Source organism: Zalophus californianus, chromosome 8, assembly GCF_009762305.2.
Source record: "Zalophus californianus isolate mZalCal1 chromosome 8, mZalCal1.pri.v2, whole genome shotgun sequence".
NCBI classification, from domain to species: Eukaryota; Metazoa; Chordata; class Mammalia; order Carnivora; family Otariidae; genus Zalophus; species Zalophus californianus.
The window spans coordinates 66,070,074-66,090,223 of NC_045602.1; the positions used below are offsets into that span (position 1 = coordinate 66,070,074).

General features: G+C 35.8%; 1 protein-coding gene across 6 annotated transcripts in view; it reads left to right on the forward strand.

Moving 5' to 3' along the window:
- The window catches only part of CLHC1 (clathrin heavy chain linker domain containing 1), a 39,001-nt gene extending 20,584 nt beyond the window's left edge, over positions 1 to 18,417 (forward strand). For 4 of the 6 annotated variants that reach the window (XM_027620999.1, XM_027621001.1, XM_027621002.1 and 1 more), the window contains 4 exons: positions 3,837 to 4,011; positions 10,320 to 10,522; positions 14,659 to 14,838; positions 16,193 to 16,523. In XM_027620999.1, the coding sequence (XP_027476800.1) occupies positions 3,837 to 4,011; positions 10,320 to 10,522; positions 14,659 to 14,838; positions 16,193 to 16,389 (755 nt within the window). In that variant the 3' untranslated portion in view covers positions 16,390 to 16,523. Of the gene's footprint in view, positions 1 to 3,836; positions 4,012 to 10,319; positions 10,523 to 14,658; positions 14,839 to 16,192 lie in introns of all 6 variants that reach the window. The other 2 variants (XM_027620998.1, XM_027621000.1) reach the window with 2 other exon arrangements.
- The last annotated feature ends 1,733 nt before the right edge of the window (positions 18,418 to 20,150 follow it).

The following is a 20,150-nucleotide window of genomic DNA, read 5'->3' on the forward strand; positions in this document are numbered from 1 at the left end:
TCATGGATGCCCTTTATGAGGTTGATGAAATTGCCCTCCATAGTTGGTGAGAATTTTATCAGGGATGAATGTTAGATTTGTCAAATACTTTTTCTGCGTTTATTGAGATGACCATGTGGTTTTTGTCCTTTTAGCCTATTAATATAATTTATTGCCTCCCTGGGGAAAATTCCACAATTTTTATATTAATTTTACTATAGTTACAGAGTTGTATAACCATTTCCATAACTTAATTTTAGAACATCTTCATCATTCCAGAAGTAAACCTTGTACCCATTAATTCCTCATTCTCTACCCCCTGCTCCCTCTCTAAACCCTGGGTAACCACTAATCTACTTGCCATCTGTATGGATTTGCTTATTCTGGACTTTTCATATAAATGGGATCATATAATAAGTGTTTTTTGTGACTGGCTTCTTTCACTTAGCATGATCTTTTTGAGGTTCATTCATGTTGTAACATGAATATTCCATCGTATGGATATATAATGCATTTTGTTCATCCATTTGTCAGTTGTTAGTAATTTGGGTTGTTTTTACTTTTTGGCTATTATGAATAATGCAGCTGTGGACATTTGTGTACAAGTTTTTATGTGGACATACGTTTTTATTTCTCTTGGGTAGATCCCTAGGAGTGGAATTGCTGGGTTATATGGTAACTCTGTGTTAACACTTTGAGGAACTGCTAAACTGTTTGCACTATTTTTCATTCCCACCAGCAATATATGAGGATTCCAATTTCCTCACATCCGTACCAGCCCTTGTTAATGTCTGTCTTTTTGTTGTAGCCTTTCTAATCCATGTGAGGTGGTAATCTCATTGTGGATCAATTGATTTGTTTATTATTTTTTAAAAATTTTAATTCCACTATAGTTAACATACAGTGTTATATATTGATTTCAGGTATACAATATAATGATTCAACAATTCTATATATTACTTAGTGCTCATAAAGCTAAGTGTTCTCTCATTGTGGTTTTGATTTGTGTATCCCTAATGACTAACAGTGTTTAGCATCTTTTCATGTGCCTATTGGCCATTTATATATCTTTGGAGAAATGTCTATTGTTTGCCCATTTTAAAATTATGTTATTTGTGTTTTTATTATTGAGTTGTGACAGTTCTTTTTATATCCTGGATAAAAATCTCGTATCAGACAGATGATATGCAAATATTTTCTTTTAATCTGTGGATTTTCTTTTCACTTTCCCTTTTTTTTTAAAGTTTCTTTTCTTTTTTTTCTTTCTTTCTTTTTTTTTTTTTAGTAATCTATACATCCAAGGTGGGGCTCAAACTCATAATCCCAAGATCAAGAGTCACATGTTCTTCCAATTTAGTAAGCCAGGTGCCCCTCTTTTCACTTTCTTAAAGGTGGGTTTTTTGGTTTTTGTTTTTTTTTTTTTTAAGGAGGCTCCATGCCCAGCATGGAGCCCAGTGCAGGACTCGAACTCATGACCATGAGATCAAGACCTGAGCCAAAATCAAGAGTTGGACACTTAACTGACTGAGCCACCCAAGGGCCCCTTGATGCTGGTTTTTAAAGCACAAAAGTTTTAATTTTGTTGAAGACTAATTTACCCATCTTTTCTTTTATAGCTGTGCTTTTGATATTGTATCTAAGAAGTCTTTGCCTAACTTAAGATCCTGTGTTTTCTTCTAAGAGTTTTGTACATAGGTCTGTGATCTACTTTGAGTTAGTTTTTATGTATGGTGTAAGATAGTGATCCAGATTCATTCTTTTGTATGTAGATATCTAGTTATCCCGGCACCATTTGTTGAAAAGACTGTTCTTTATCCATTGAATTATTTTGGCCCCTTTGTCAAAAATCAATTGATGATAAATGTTTAGAGTTTATTTCTGAACTCTTAATTCTATTATATTTCTCTAGATATCCTATGTCAGTATCATACAATTTTGATTACTGTAGCTTTGTAGTAAGCTTTGAAATTAGAAGCGTGACTCCATTTTTCTTTTTATTAGTATTAGCATTGTATATCTTTTCACATATTCTTACTTTTGATCTATTTGTGTCTTTGTATTTAAAGTCACTGTCTTTTACATACACCCCTACGTCCAATGTTTATAGCAGCATTATCAACAATAGCCGAACTATGGAAAGAGCCCAAGTGTCCATCGACTGATGAATGGATAAAGAAAATATCTACATCTATCTATATATGTGTGTATATATAAACGTATATGTATATCTATATCTATATATCTATACACACACACACACACACACACACACACACACACACACACACACACACACAATGGAATATTACTCAGCCATCAAAAAGAATGAAATCTTGCTATTTGCAATGACATGGATAGAGCTAGAGTGTATTATGCTAAGTGAGATAAGTCAGTCAGAGAAAGACAAATACCATATGATTTCACTCATGTAGAATTTAAGAAACAAAACAGATAAACATAGGGGAAAGGGAAAAAAAAAATGAGAGGGAAGCAAACCATAAGAGACTCTTAACTATAGAGAACAAACTGGGGGTTGATGGAGGGGAGGTAGGCAGGGGGCATGGGCTAAATGGGTGATGGGTATTAAGGAAGACACTTATTGTGATGAGCACTGGGTGTTATTATATGTGATTAATCACTAAATTCTATACCTGAAACCAATTTTACCGTATATGTTAACTAACTAGAATTTAAATAAAAACTTGAAATTAAAAAATAAAAAATAATTAAAAAAATAAAAAAAATAAAAAATAAAGTCAGTGTCTTCTAGGCAACATATACTTGGATTCTACTTTTTTTTAAAGATTTTATTTATTTGACATCCTACTTTTTTATTCACTCTGACAATCTTTGCCTTTCAATTGGAGTGTTTAGGTCACTTACATTTAATGTGATTGTTGACATGGTTGAGTTTCGGTTTCTATTTTTCTTACCTCTTCTTTTTACTATTTTCCCCCTCTTTTTCTGCCTTCTTTTTAGATTAGTTGAATTTTTTCATGATTCCATTTTTCTCCTTTGCTGATTATGAGCTATAATTGTTGTCTTATTTTCGTTGTTGTTTTAGTGTTTGTAGATTATATCTTTAACTTATCACATTCTACCCTCAGGTGATTTTATACCGCTTGATGTATTATATAAAAACAGTATACTTCTAAATACTTATATTCATAGCATATTCCATTTCTGGTTTTCATTTATTCATGTAGATTCATATTTCCATCTGGTATTATTTTCCTATTGCTTGAAAGACTACCTTTAACATTTTTTATAGTGCAGGTCTGCTGGTGGTATATTCTTTCAGCTTTTAAAATTTCCACGTGAAGGCTCTGAGGGAGATTACATTCCATATTTCTCTCCTAGCTTCTGGCTGGCTGTCAGCAATTTTTGGCATTCTTTGGCTTGTAGACATATCACTCCAGTGTCTGCCTCTGTTTTCACATAACATGTGATATTGTTTAGTCATTGTCCAAAATGTAATGTTTAATCCATAAACATTAGTTAAAAATTATAAGTATGTAATTTTGGATTGAAATTAAAAAATTTTTTTTTAATTTTTAAAGATTATTATTTATTTATTTAACAGGGATAGAGAGAGAGAGCACAAGTAAGCAGAGCGGCAGGCAGAGGGAGAGGGAGAAGCAGGCTCTTCGCTGAGCAGGGAGCCCGATGCAGGGCTCGATCCCAAGACCCTGGGATCATGACCTGAGCCGTAGGCAGCTGCTTAAATGACTGAGCCACCCAGGTGCCCCTAGATTGAAATTTTTGAAGATGCAAAGATGAAAATAATATGAAGTAAGAAAAACCAAACTATTAATTACTTAAAGTGTCCAACTCAAAAACTTTTCTTCTCTCTATAGCTGTTGGAAAGATTAGAGGCAAGCCTTTTCCATTACTCTTATTTTTTGAGACCATCTTTAGCACAAGTCATGCATGTAGACGTCCTATTGATGCAGAACTAACCCTGGAAGGAATCAAATGTGGATTATCTGAAAAACGTTTAGATTTAGTTATCAATTGGGTCACCCAGGAAAGGTAAGCAAAGTAAAGCTTTTAACTTAATTTTGATAGTTGGTTAATAAAGTTGTTTATTCTCAAGATTTCAGTAGTTTTTTATTAGTACATTATTTGAACATTTATCTCCAGTCTCTATTGAAATTAATTGGTCAAAAAGATTTACTAAGCATTCATGCAGTAATGGGGCCTAGTCACAATGAGCCCAGATCAAGAGTTGAGTAATGGCAGTTCATGGATGATTCATAACCACTTAATGGTGGATAGAAGTTGATTGGTAAGGGTAGAAAAGGATTAATCAGTATCATTGCTACTCAGAGGGATAAGGCAGGAACCTGGATCCAGATAAGTTATGGGTGCATGTAAAGAATAAATCTAGGAGAAAACTTATAAGCAGGATGGATGTGGACCAAGGTAACATTTAGAACATAAAACCATTAAGGATAGACAGGAGATGGCTTCTTGGAGTTAGGTTTCAATACAGATTGGGAGATTTGTACTAGAGCCCCCTTAGGTTAGATTCCCTAGAACCAAAGCCTCAGACAGGAATTTGAGTGTACATGATTGATAGAGGGAGGGCTTCTCCAGAAAACCATATACGGGAGTGAGTGAAACAGAATAGAAAAGAGCGTGTGTGTGTTTGGGAAGCCAAGAAAGGATGTAATCTCAGGCAAGTTCTAACCTTATAGAGGCTCTGGAGCATAAACCACACCACAGAGCTGTCCCCCTTGAGGCAAGGGGCCAGCCTTTTGTACCTCTCTGTTAGATTCTAATAGGGCTATGGGCTGCCTGGATGGGCATAACTTCCTAGGCATGGTGGCTCCCACCAGCGGAGGGCAATTGGATGTAGAAGAAGGGGACCTGTAAGCCATTGGCAGCCAATACCCAGAGCAGCTGGGGAAGGAGGATCTGGGCAGGACATTAAAACAGCATCTATTATAGTCAACCATTTGCACAACACCTATGTATTTGCTTTTCACCTTAATTTCACTCCGTCTAGTCCAGGATTTTGTGGGTATAATTCTGGGGGGATCTTACAAGAGGAGGGTTAGTGGGACAGCCCTTGTCACGACAATGGATCCTATGGCTGTTACTTGTTTTTTAAAACTTTATTGAGATATAATTTATATACAATAAGCGATACATATTTCAAATGTACAATTTGATGAGTTTTTGGAAAACAGCATTGTGGAGATATAATTGACATATAATAAACCACACATATTTGTAGTGTACAGTTTGACAAGTTTTGACATATGTATACACCCATGAAATCATCACCACAGCTGAGATAATCAACCTCATTCAACCCCCATTCCATCTCCAGTAACCACTCATCTACTTCCTGTCATAATAGATGAGGTTTTGTTTTCTAGAATTTTATAAAAATGGAATTATATATTATATATTATTTTTTCTTCTTGGTCTGGCTCTTTCACTTATAGTTATTTTGAGATTCTTCCATATTAATTATTACTCATCTTTCTTCTGTATCCATTTTATATTCTCACTCTTACACTTCTGTTGGTCTTGATGGCTTGTCTGGTAGGATGACTGTGGTTGCCATGCCTTTATCAAACCATGATTATTGATACCCATTAACAGTTTTCATTTGGCTTGGGACTACCAAGAGCTATCCCAGTAGATTATCTGCCACCTGTAACAAGCAACTATATACTATTAAAAAACACCTACTGGGTCTTATTAAAGTTGGAGTGTCTATCCAGGGAACACCAATGACTGTTAAACTAGAGAGCTGCTTATCATGAACTGGATTCTGACAGGCTTACCAAGTCATGAGGTCAAGTGGGCTCAGAGAGTCCATCTAAAATCAGATAAAATCAAGATCATGCTCAAGCAGATCCAGAGAATACAGGTTAGCTTCAGAAATAGGTGGCCCAGAACCCATGTCAACTACCACCAACTGACTGACACTACTTCCACAGTAATGTCACACCTATGGCCTCATGCACGGGTGGGGTGACCTAAGACCAGCAGACAAGGAAGAAAAAACCCAAACTTGGCTCATGGATGGTTCAGGTTGTGTCCAGGTGATGCCAGCTTGTCACTCCATCCTTTGAAGATGGAGTAACATCCTTCAGGATGAAATGCACTCTTTAAACCAGTGACAATTACATGGTGTATCCCCAGTAGGTAGAATACTTGGGTCTGGGAGATAAAAGAGTGTCTCTGCTCAGGTATCATTCCTAGTAGCCTACATGGGGAGTATATTAATTAGGCTTCTCTAGAGAAATAGAATCAATAATATATTTAATATATTATTTTAATATATATAATACAAATATACATATATTTCCATATATCAAATTATGTGTGTATATGTATATATGTATGTGTATATAATATATATATATATAAAGAAAGAAATTGGCTCATGTGATTATGGAGGCTGGTAAGTCCCAAGATCTGCACTCAGCAAGCTAGAGACCAGCAAGCAAGAGAGCTCTCAGTGGTGTGAGTTTCAGGCTGCTCAAGACTTGAGAAAAGCCAATGTTTTCTGTTTGAGTCCAAAAGTAGGAAAAGACTGATGTCCCAGCTAAGCAGTCAAGCAGGAGGAGTTCCCCCTTATTTGGAAGAGGGTCAGCCTTTTTGTACCATTCAGGCCTTCAACTGATTAGATGAGAGCCATCCACATTCACAAAAATCTGCTTTATTCAGTCTACCGATCCACTCTCTTTCAAGTACATCCTCATGGACTCCCAGAATAATATTTGACTAAATATCTGGGTGCTCTATGAGCCAGTCAGGATGACACATACAATTAACCATCACAGGGAGTCTGTGCTTTCCACTCCTGCAACTTGAGCTTCTGTGAATCCTGGTCGACTTTGATTATCATGAGAAGGTAAGGTTATTGTTACCTAACACGGAAGAGAGGAATATGTTTGGCACTCCATTTCCCTCTTCCCATAAAGAGAGCATGGTAGTTGCACCTGAGTGCATGTCATTTACTGATAGACTCCTCCTCGAGTAATATTGTAAGGGAAGAAGTGAGATGGGATGGAGAAGGGCAAACAGCCGAGCAGGAATGTGAACTCAGGTAAAGTCTAGTGTTAGCTAGCATTACAGGGAGAGGACTACGGAGCATAAACTGTACCAGAGTTGTTTCTTTTTGAATTATAAGACTGGCCTTTTGTATTCTTTATTAGTCAGTCATCTGCTCTAGACTACTGGGGGTTGAAAGATAGGCATGATTTTCTGGATGAGGCAGCTCCAGTCAGCTGAGGGCAATTCTTTGGGGAAGGAGAGATTGGGAGCCGTTAGCAGTCAGCTGGGGAAGAGTCACTGGTCCAGTAAAGAGGACTAAAACAGTGTGTGCCTGCTTACGAAGATCAAGCTGTTCTTGCTGGGTCTATGCGGACATATGTTGGGCTCTGAGTATTGGAAGGCAGAGTGAGGAAAGGCCTTCCCGTCATCTGTCTTGTTGCCATGGCCTGCTTATTTTGCAGCCTAAGGGCTGTGCTTTCTTGGCTCTGGATGTATATTGACATAGGATACATATTATAGAGTAGTCAGTTTGTGTACTACTGCCTACTGCTGCCCGTTCCAAATTCACCATTTCCCCTGCACGACACTGGGTAGTCCCAGTCTGTCCTGGATTGATGGCACTATTGTTTACCAGTGCAGAGTATCTCTTTCCCACCCCTCTTGTTACAGCTTCACTTATTGTTCACATAATAGTTAATTATGTTTTAGGAAACTTCTTCATACATATACCTTGCTCTCCCTGCTTTGCCTCTTTCTTTTTCTGCCTGGTCACACCTACACCCTCCACAAAATGTACTTGTCAGGGAGCCCTGGAAATGGTTCAGATGTGAGAACACCATTAGAAAGTGCATGTTCATTAACACCTGTTATCAATGCAGAGACACTTCAGACAAGATTAATTTCCCTACATATACTGATGATTCTTGGCTGATTCTACCTCTTAGTTGTCAGAATTTAAATTCTTATGCAATTCCTTGACTGCATAAATTTGGACAATACCACCACTTTGAAGGATCCTGAGATGGTCTAACAGAATACTGAAGGTAATTCACATTCTTTATTCTTAGCCTCTGTCCTCTGGTCTCTGACTCCGATGACCTGGCCTCTACTACATGGCTACCTTAAAAAGTTCTACAGTTCTTTCCCTGAAGCCCTGTACAGAGCCAGCCCTAAAACAGCCTGGGTTATAGACTAATCTTGACTCTCTTAGTCATTCTTACCTAAGGAAAGTCTGATCACTTGACACATAAAGCCTAAACTTAAGAAATGATGCTTTACTAGCATTAGGTCTCTAAATTGCAGACACTGCTCCTAGAAGAGGAAAAATATCCTCTGACATATTAACTTTACAAACTGAACCCTACAAAATAACAGTAAGTAAATATGCATAGATTTAGTGATTATATATTACCTTTATTTTGACTTAAAAGTCTACAATCTGGTTTATAATCAAATATGCCTTAGTTTACTAGTGGAGTTAAGCATATTTTCTTTTATTAGTCATTTGTATTCTCCAGAGTCAGGCTGGAGATCAACTTTCAGAAGTCCCTGAAAGTCTTCTTAGAATTGGAAGTAGGGGTGGTCAAACCAAGAAGGGGACTTTTGGGAAACAGAAAGAAGGTAGGATGAGGTGATTGGGGGCGGGGGAAATGTGGGCAGAGGTGCCCAGGCTCATTTCCAGCCAGGTGTAGGGTGCTTGATTATGTCTCTTTCCCCCAGGGTTAGAATCCCTGTTTATCTTTCCCCTTTTTTCCTTCAGGGTCAATTCCATTCTTTTGGGGCTTGGCCCATTTCCCCCCTTTCAATAATTTTTCTTTTTCTTTTTATTTATTTTTAAAATTTTTTCTTTTTAATCATACTCTTCTTTCCTCATCGTCCTTTTGGAAAGTGACAAACAGAGACACAGCAACCTCAGTCCTCAGCTCTGGCCTTCTTTCAGGTGGAACACATAATGGTGGTGACTTCTTAAAAAAAGAAAACTATGGTATTAATAAGAGAAGTAATAACTAAAATACTGGTATTATCGGGCGCCTGGGTGGCTCAGATGGTTGGGCGTCTGCCTTCGGCTCAGGTCATGATCCTGGAGTCCTGGGATCGAGTCCCGCATCGGGCTCCCTGCTCCTTGGGAGCCTGCTTCTGCCTCTGCCTTTCTCTCTCTCTGCCTCTCTCTCTGTCTCTCATGAATAAATAAATAAAAAATCTTTAAAAGAAAATACTGGTATCATCTTGCTCTGGGAATACAGTCACTATAAAGACTGAAATAATTACTTGTTCAGCCTTAGAAAACACTGTGACTGTAGCTACCAAAACCTGTATTTTGGTACTAAAATGTAGAAGTCAGGTAATTCCTTAGTAAATAATTGATTTATAATCAGAAGCTGCCTTTTGATTTTAGACCCACCTCTCTCTGGCCACTCCAATAAACACAGTAGGCTTTATTTCCTGAATTTTCAGTAAACAGACATTTTGTAGGGGTTTCTGGATTTCCAGGCACCAACATTCTGTAGCTATTAAAAATATAACTAAAATAAAATTTCCATACCACCAGTGATTAGAAGTAATATCTTTAATCACACCCAAATGTGTTTTGGCTTATGCTGATCGTTTCTAGGTGGAGGTAATGGGCTAGTGCAGATGGTTCGCTTCAATTTTGTTTGAAGATGGCGCATTAAAATGTGATGACAAGTAAAAAAAAAATAAAATGTGATGACAAGTGAAACCTATTCAAGTGAGCCATCTCAAAAGAACTACTTCTTCAGTCTCTCCTAGTAGGGACATCTTATATCCTTTTTTCCCCCTGTTGTTTTGTATATATATCTATATCAATTTAAAAAAATAACACTGGTGTCACACGTTTCTTGCAAACACTTGCAAGATCTGTTACTAATTTTGAGCTAAAATTTGTTGTCACTGTCGTTAACCAACATTTAATGAATTCTTACATTCAGTAGGGTTTAGAATCTAGATAACTGCTGAGAACATTGAGATTCCCAATTATAAGAGAAGTTTTGTTTACCTTGTCATTTTAAATCCCGCCAGTCTTTTTAGGAGAGTTTTAACCGTGTTTGTAGATTTTTTAAAAACTTGAGCTCAGTTTTGCTAAAATGTCTTCCCCCAAAAGAATACATGCTGATTGTTTTTGTTCTTGTTGGTGTTAAATCTTAGATATGTTTAATTTCTTCTATATCAATTGCCTATTAACTTGGAATTCTTATAGACCATAGAAAATCCAGTTCCACTGTGCTGAATTTTTAAATATTTGAATCTCATCCACTCATCAAGAACTCTCTAAAGTATACCTATTGATCTGCTTGCTCTAGGCTCACATTTTCTGAAGAGTTGGGGGATGTGATTTGTGATTTTGGGGAACAGGATACTTACAACAAGGCCAAGTGCCTGGCTTTAGCTCAGATGATCTACAGTGACTGTGGCCTGCCCAAGAAAGCTCTTCTTTGCCTATGTCAACAGGGTCAGATTCATGGGGCCATGGAATACATACAACAATTCAAGGACTTTACTTACGGTGAGTGAAACAGTCTACTTAATTGTATACATTTGACTTCTAGACTTTAATTGTAAGATCACCCATGATAGTAGGCAATATTTTGGATTTACATTATAAAGTCTCTTCTGCATACACTGATAAGTAGGTTTGTCTGTTTGTTTTTAGTAAAACCTATCTAATTTTTATTGGGTACCTACTTTGTGCCAGACTCTGGGTGGAGTATCCTCACGTCCTTCCGGCCAATCCGCACAACAGTTCCATCAGGTAGGCACTGTTAGGCCCATCATACAAGTTGAGATACTGAGGCCCAGAGAGGGAAATGAGCCAAGGCTTGCACAGAGGGAACAGTGAAACAAGAGAGTGAAGTTCATCCAGTCTGTGGTGCTGATTGAGGGTCCTGGGTAGCCGTGGCCAGCCCTATCAGGGTGGTCTTTGCCTTAAGGCCAGTTGTTCCTGAGGAGATCTTGTTTGTCTCGCATGTCTGGCAAAGGCACTGGGGACTGAGCTTGGGGCTGTCCTGGGACAGAGGGTCTCACAGCCTTGGAGAAGGTGGATGTTTGGGTGTCACTGCTTGTCTCCCTCTGAAGGACACAGTTTATTTTGCAGATATTTTAGACCATGCTATTTAAAGGATTTATTTTTTAAATAGCTGAACTTATTTGTTACATAAATGTTCTAGACTATGATAATAAGCATTAGAAATGAAGAATTAGTAAAATAATGTTCATTTCAAAATTTTGAAACACCTAGGTTGCATTTGGGCAATGATCTGAGAGCACTGTCAACCTTAGGGTAACCTTATTGAATGAGCTGATCCCTTATTTTGAGCCTAGTTCATGAGTAACCTAAATATATAGGCATCCTGACATCTCCCACATTCTAGGCCTATGTCTCAATTCTGATTTGCAGGCTTTGTACCCCCAATTCTAAGAAGTTGCAAATGAAATAAAACATAGCACTTTTAGGGCATATTTTTCCAGGAAAGAGGATCATTGATGGCTATTGAATCTGATCATTTTCAGACAATAACTTGAATTTTTTTATTTGTTATGTAACAGCACACTTGATACTATAGTTTGGCTTTTTACATGCATGATCTTACTTAATCCTTATGTTAACTATAAAGCAGGTTTTGTTATTATCCCTATTTTATAGATTAAAAAAAACTGTGTTTCCACAGAGAAGCTAAGGCTCAAAGAGATAAGTAATTTACCTACACACACATAGCAACAAAACAGAATCTGGTATAGTAGGTACTACTCAATTAATATTTGTTGAATGAATTACGTATTTTATTTTTACTATCTAAATATACAGATTCAGTTTCTGTTTTAAGTATTATTTTTCCATAGATAAGAGATTATTTTAGTCAGTTTAGACATGGAAGGAATATAGGTTTAATTACACTTAGAATTTTTATTGACTGAAATGTTAAGTTTCTGTTTTGCTTGCAAAATTTGCCTTGCATAAGTGCATAGAAATATGATTGACTCACTATTATATTGTTCTGTTCTTCTAGTAGTACATTACAATCTAAAATAATTAGATATATATTGTAATAATTTACAAAGTAATAACACTCTTATGTAATTAGAGCCTTGATGTTTATCCTCAGAATTTATTTAGCACATCATAAGATGAAAATAATAACAAGAAAAATTAAGCTTACAAAATGGAAACATTGTTTGAAAAATTACTTTCCTTATTTTACTTTTTAATGAGAAACAACCACAGCTTTCCATGGTATCATATTGGCCTTGGGGGACAGATTCATTTTGTTAAGACTTTCTGGTTTCAGAAAAAAATGTTCTCTCTTAGATTTAGACTATCAGTTACACACTTACAAATTAAAAAACCCAAACCAAAACCAAACAAAAACAGAAAAGTTCTAAGAAATTTGTTCCAAAAGCATAAGTGTGACTAAAAGAGCATGTTTTAAAAGCAAAAATTAGGGGCGCCTGGGGTGGGTGGCTCAGTTGTTAAGTGTCAGCCTTCAGCTCAGGTCATGATCCCGGGGTCCTGGGATTGAGCTCCACATCAGGCTCCCTGCTCGGTGGGAAGTCTGCTTCTCCCTCTCCCACTCCCCCTGCTTGTGTTTCCTCTCTCGTTGTGTCTCTCTCTCAAATAAATAAATAAATAAATAAAATCTTTTAAAAAAAATAAAAATAAATAAAAGTAAAAATTATTTCTTCCCCCTAATAATTTTTAGAATAAAGCCTGAAATAATTTGTTTGTTCACCTTCCCATTATCATTAAACAAGTGAATATACCTATCTGGAAATTGGGTTATTCTGGATGTGAGTCTTTCAAACTTTGTGGTCTCAGGTCTCTTTTACATTTTTAAAAAGCACTGAACATCCCAAAGAGCTTTTACTTACATGGGTTATGTCTATTGATATTTATCCTATTAGACATTAAAGCAGAAAATTTAAAAATATTTATTCATTTAAAATAACAATAACAACTTAGTATTTTTATGAAAATAGTTTTGACTTTGTAGACCCTAGACCATATTTTGAGAACCAGTGCTCTAGATATTTGTGTTAAACAGATATCATACTTGGTATATAGGCCTTTATAATCTTATTAAAACAGAACATCCATGAGATAAAAAAAATGATTAATAATATGTCAAACCAAGAAATAACGAAATGGATTCCAAAATGTGATAAGCAGAGGGGAAAGGTCATGAGATTTGAATTTGTGTTCTTTCTAATCAGTCAGAGACCATATCTTGCATATAGTTGAGTAAATATTGGTTAATTAATCAATTCAGGGAGAAGGCGATTTGAATACCTGATTGAATGAAGCAGAGTAAGATGTGTGAGTTATGAAATGTTGGAGGCTGGGGGTGCTATAAAAATAGCTTCACCTTAGTGGAGGCCAATTTAAGTGACCCAAATCATAAACTTCTACCTGTTCTCTAGGGAAATTTTTAAAAAATTGTTTGACTTTATTGATAATAGAATTATATTCTGTTATTCCTTGTTTCTTCTTTTACCATTTCTCTCTATATATTTATGTGTGTGTGTGCATGCCTGTGTGTATACATACATACATACATACATACAGTGCACACACATTTATTTATTATTTTGGAGGAGCATTACTATAGGTTGGAAGGTCATAGACTCTGTGGGGGGCTCAGATGAACTGTTCTACTTTATATCATGTGTATAATTTTGGGAAAATTAACTTCTCTAAGCCTGTTTCCTCACTATCAATATGAGAATAATAATATCTCACTTATATTGAATATTAAATGCAATGATTTAATAGATTTAAGTTCCCAGTACAGAAATTTGTGCCTGTCAAAGTGCAAATTACATTTATGGTAGTTCTTGAAAGGCTCTCAGAAATTATTCTGAAAACTACCTCTGTTGTGACCCAAGAAGAATATTTTTACTTGAAAAACTTTAGTAAGTTAACACAAAGTTTATAAATTTAAGAATGTAAATCATGATTGCAGTACTAGATGAACTCAATAGTTAGCTAGTATATTAAACCATATGAATTTGCTTTTTTTGGAGTCAAAAATGGTCAAATACAGGCAACTTCATATGGCTCAACCTCTAGCTACTTGAACTGGCTGATAGCTTCTTCAAGTCTTCATGTTTGAGTTTCTAAATACTTGATATTTTTAGGGGAAAAAATTGCTGAGACCCTTTTTCTGTGCAAGACACAGAAAGAAAGAAATTATACTTACTAGGAACTGGTCCAAATATGAGCAACAGGATGTAGACAAACATAATGTAGTTATTAGATGGAACTTTAGAAATTGGAGCTACCAATTCTAGCACTTTTAAGGTGCATAAACTGAGATCCAAAAGAATAAGTGATTGATGGAACTGTGATCAGAGCTCAGGTTTCCTGATTGCCAGTCTAGTCCTTTCTATTCTACCACAGTTCTTTGATAATTTGTTTTTCAGGTAGTGTGTGTTTTAAGTAGTTTTCTTTCATTTTTTTGCTATGCTGAGCATTGATTTTTTTTTTTTTTCCTGATTGGAGAGATTACTGTTGAGTTCATTGAGGACTTTGGAAGGATTGGAAAAAGAAGTGTTGATTGGCAGGTGTAGACATTAGCTGGTCCCAGTTTGTAGTTGCTGTATCATATTAGGATGTTGAGACATAGTTTTTTCATTTTTTGCTTTCAGATGACCTGATGCAGTTAATAAAGTTATGTCCTCACACTGAATTAATTCAGTGTCTCACTAGAGAATGGAACGGGAAACCACCATCTTTATCTTTCGGTCTTGTTATACTTCATCTGTTTTCTGTAGACATGGAAAAAGTTGGCATTAAGCTACTTCAAGAAATAAGTAAAGGTGGGAAAGGTAAGTATAGTAAAATGTTATAGAAGAGAAAGTAGTGGGTTATTTAGGGAAAGGTTCAAGATTATTATGTCTGAGTTAACTAATTTTTCCTAAGAGTTCCTTCTTGGCAGGAATTGACTTTAGGAGTTTATAAATGTAAAGCTTACCATGTCAATGATAGTCTGTCGACAATAGTATGTATTTCTTGAGGGAATTACAAAAAAGAATCTTTATGTAGCTTTAGGGGAACATCTTAATAATTATACTGGCAAACACTACTCTAAAAACTGTACATATATTAACAGATGTGTATATTTAGTAATTTTATATGTATTTAAAATGTTATTTAGACATAATCTCTCTATATTTTTATTCTTAAACCAAACACATAGGTAAATGACACTTCCATATGATGTTTACTCTGAATGTAACTCTGGAGTGGGATTAAGAATAACTAATTACATCTCACTTTTTTCTTTCCTTTCTCTAATTTAATATAGGAACTTGAGTAGATAGCTTGATTTTAAATTGTTATATGGGGTTAAAGAATAAATAAGCAAATTACATGAAAACATATTTGGGAAGATAATTTTGAAATTATTACAGATATCAAATAAAATATTTGACAGAAAAATAATCATGGTAGAAATAAAATAATAGTGCTGACAATATTTTAAAAAGAGATCCTCTTTCATTAAGTATCATCAGTAATGCAGGTAATAGCTAAGAAATGAGTTCCCTAAATAAATATATTCCAAAGAGGGTCACCATAATTGATTTTCAAAAATAAGTAATATCATTAGTTTTCTTTAATAAACAAAATCATTCTTTTATTTCCTTTAGAAAAATATTTATTATAGAAGTCCCATCATTAAGAGGTCTCTCTCTATCCAGAGATAGGAAGGGTTTGCCAAAGAGGTTTTCAAGCCCTTGGGTCAGTACAACTAGGGAATTTATAAAAGAATTTGAAGGATCATGAAAACTAGACTTGTAGGCCCCCAGTTATGTGATAGTGTCTAGTGGTACCTTAGAGACTCTGAATAAGGCTGAGCCCTCATTCTTCATTTTTTGAGACCCCTTCCGTGTAGCCTTCAACCAAGAAGGAGATGGGAGATGAGTAGAAGTGTGGGAATGTGAGAGATAGTAGAGGGTTGAAGTGAGACATGAAAAGGTTAATGAAAGGGAGGAAGAAACTAACACTTGATTACTTACCATGAACTGGCTGAAACACTCCAGATTAAACTTATATGGATCAAGTTTAATAGTAACTTTAATAGTTGAAATGATATCCCTTTCTATTTTGGAAGAATTGCTAAGTATGAGTTTTCAAATAAGAATAAGTGCCATACTATAATATTATAATTTTTTTCCTCAGGTATAGTTGAACATCTTATGATAAATGATCCATTTTTCTCATTAGAAAACTGGCAAGAAGTGGCAAATATATGTTTACAGAATGGCTTTGACAAGTTATCTCACGACATCATGTCCATCCTTCGATCTCAGGCTGGCGTAACAGAAATTTCTGAAGAGGATGATACAGTCAACTTAATGGAACATGTTTTTTGGTAGTTCCATGTCTCAACCAGTTGAGGGAGCTTATATAACATTTTATGTGTATTGGTTGGGCAAGCTGGTTTTGGCATAACTAACTTATAAATAAATCTAAAGTATGAAGCTCTCAGAAATAAATCATGCTGTTTTTGTTATGATGATTTGTCCTTGAAACATTTATACCGTTGCTTTCTTTTTTCCATATGATCATTTCTGATATTGAATCTTGATAAAATCCAAGAATATAATTTTGTATAAAACTCAGTTTAGGCAGTTCTATCTAAGGGCATAAGCTAATGTCTAGATATATTCCTTTCTGGGGATCTAGTTTTATAGTAAGAACTGAGGAAGGTGTGAACAGTATCCTGTCAGACTAATTTCCCAAATAACAAATGCTTTGAGACTGATTTTTAACAAGAAAGGCAGGATGTAATTTCAAGGTTGGACTCGCTGGTGAAAACCTACAGTATAGTAATTTTATACTACTGATTTAAAGATGTGTCCCTTGCTTTGGTATATGTAAATGGCAAATGCTAGACTTCTAAAAGTTAGGAATCTTAGCATGTTCTTACCTAGAGAGAAGACCAGCCAAATTTTGCATGAAGTAGAACTGAGATGCCTGTAGGTATGGAAAATATGTCATGAGAAGTGGTTTTGGATGATTTCAAATGTCTGAATAAGTATGTGATGGAATACTAAGAGTTCTGTGTCATGGTCAGGTAGGATATTCAAAATATTGAGTGATCAGTTTGTCACGGGCACCCCCAGTCAAACAGAACAGATAATCATAACAACTTTCAGCCCTTATGCCATACCAGCTGAATGTCAGCCTTGATCACGGAACATGGTAACAATGGAGCTGCTATTAGATGGAGTCAGAGTAAAAAGTCACCTTTTCCCCTACTAGAGTGTCTGTTTTTTACTTTATAGCGGACAGAATATGAACTTGGAATCAGACAGCCTTGTATTCAAATTTTGGTCTTACCTCTTCCTCTTTGCAAAATGTGGGCAGTAATACTTCCTCTAAAGCTTTGTCATGAGGATTAGTGATATATGTGTGTAATAAAAGTATATAACATAATGGATGAATTTCGTAGAAGATAACTTATTTGTATGTAAGTCCCAGAAATACATATTCCTGTTCTTGGCTTATACTTACTAAATCCCACATATCTATCCATTTGTATTTATGTAATTATCCTTCTTTGGAGTATTTGATATGTTGACATAGCTTTATTGAGCTATCTGTCCACGCTTATATTAGGATTGCTTGGCTTATTTTACAAATCCTGGTCTTGTACATTCTATGGGTTTGGACAAATTTATAATGACAAGTATCCACTATTACAGCATCAGAATAGTTTCACTGTCCTAAAAACCCTCTGTGCTCTACCTATTCATTCCCCATGGCCGAAGATCACATAGCAGAGGTCATGATAAACTAAATTTCTGATTAGGTGTTCTTTCTACTATGCCAGCGAAAGAGAGGAAAAACGTTTCTTCCAGACTGACGTCAGAAAGATTTACTTGTACTTACACGTTTATCATTTATCAAAATGAATTTCCATTAATTTCATCTATTTGGAAAGGTTTAGAGGTTTTCTGAAACAAAAATTTAATCTAATGAAAAGTTTTAACATTTAGGACTTTTTCTAAATCCTGGATTAGTTAAGAAATAACCATTATATTCAATCACTTTTTTAAACTTGACAGATGAAAATGTTACTTTTTAATTGCCTTCAATTCTGTTAGACTGCTAAAGCATAAGTTAAGTTAAAAATCAAAGTCAGGCCTCATTGGTTATTTTTTTTTAACTTTCTCCATTTCATGGAAATTTCTTCCATTCCTTCTCCGAAAAAAAACTATTTTTTTTTCTTCAAGTTTTTATTTAAATTCCAGTTAGTTAACATACAGTGTAATCTTAGTTCCGGGTGGAAAAAAACAGCATTTTAACAAAGTTGAACCAGCGTAGCACTACTGAACATATAAAGTTGTCAATTTGCTAGTAGTTATAATTTGTATTTTGAAAGGTACTGAATAAAGGTACTATTATTTATGTAGCAATCTCCTTTTGTTTCTTTTTTTTATTGTTAGTTATCTACAGGTAGCCTACATGTCTTGGAATCTGTGTCAATCTCTCCTTGATGTTCTTTTCTTAAACTCCAAACTGAAGGTCACTCAAGTTATCTATAGAAGCTGGTACTACTGTAAATTAGTGAGGTGTTTAGGGGCAGCTGGGTGGCTCAGTTGTTTAGGCGTCTGCCTTTTGCTCAGGTCATGATTTCAGGGTCCTGGGATCAAATCCTGCACTGGGCTCCCTGCTCAGTGGGGAACCTGCTTGTCCCTCTCTCTCTGCTGCTCCCTCTGCTCATGCTCTCTCTCAAATAAATAAATAAAATCTTAAAAAAAAATTAGTGAGGTGTCTGAGAATCAGGGATGGGGGGATCTGGGGACTTTTCAAAAGGGACAACTATAGTAAGTTCCAGTCAATTTTTGTCATGCAGGATTATGGACTCATAATTACCCTATCAGAAGCTGGAAATGTTGATTTGATGTGAGCAGTCCTGATTGTCAGAGTACTATGTACGCTGAACAAAACACATCTACAGATTAAACTTGACCTGTAGGCCTCCAATTTGAAATCTTTCCTAAACTCAGGAGGCCAAATTGAATTTCTTGTTTCCATTAATTTTATTATTAAAAAAATTTTATTAAAACATTTGTTAAAGACTTATTAATTTATTTGAGAGAATGAGGCAGAGGGAGAGGGAGAGAGAGAATCTCAAGCAGACTCCCCACTGAGCGCGGAGCCCCATGCAGGGGTAGATCTCACAATCCTGAGAACATGACCTGAGCCTAAATCAAGAGTTGGATGCTTAACCAACTGAAACATCCAGGCACCCAATTGTTTCCATTAATTTTAAATGAAGCTTTTTGAGTGGATAAAGGAAGTAAAGAGCCACCATGTTTTCTTAGGAAAAGCTGCTGCAGAATGCCCAATTTACTGATGCCCTGGTAATAGAAGGCAGGGTTCTTTAAAAGTTAGACCTATTATGTGTATTGCTGGTCTAGAATGGAGGCCATTTCGATGTCTAATGCCGTGGAACTTGGAAAGTAGCACAGATGCAATTTGCATGTAAAAGGAGGGAAAGATAAATTCTCTTTAAGTAATTTTAATGCCCCTTTCTCTCATGCTAATTAGTTTGTCAGTATCCTTCCTCAATTGTATTGCCATAGGATAGTAAAAAAGCAGTATTATAGTTTTTAAAAAGAGGTTATTAAAATACGTTTTGAAGATTTTCCTAAATTGATCCTTGTTTCTATTTAGTAGAAATTCCATTATGGCTGTGGAGAGCTGCCATTACCATGTATTTTCAAACTGCCTACAGGAATAATTACCACTATATGTCTTCAGTCCTTCATTGAGTTTGTACTTTCCCGTCAAGTTCCCAAGTGGATTGATGTGTTAAAGCCACTGAGGAGGATCTACCTTTTTCATCTAAGGAACAAACAGTTGCATGGGTTATATCGTTATTTTGTTTTCTTGCATTAGATCATGCAGGGCTGGCTTTAGCTGGATTTGTGCTTAACATGATGTGCATGTCAGCCTTGAACTCCCTGGTTATACACAGATCAACATGTCTCATCCAATTCCTTACCATACACATATGCTTACAGTTTGAAAGCACAGAATCAATGTGAGAAGGTATATTTTGGAAGCAGCTCCCACCAATGGGACTGAATTATCAAAGATCTCTCCCAAGTTGCTTAAAGATCTA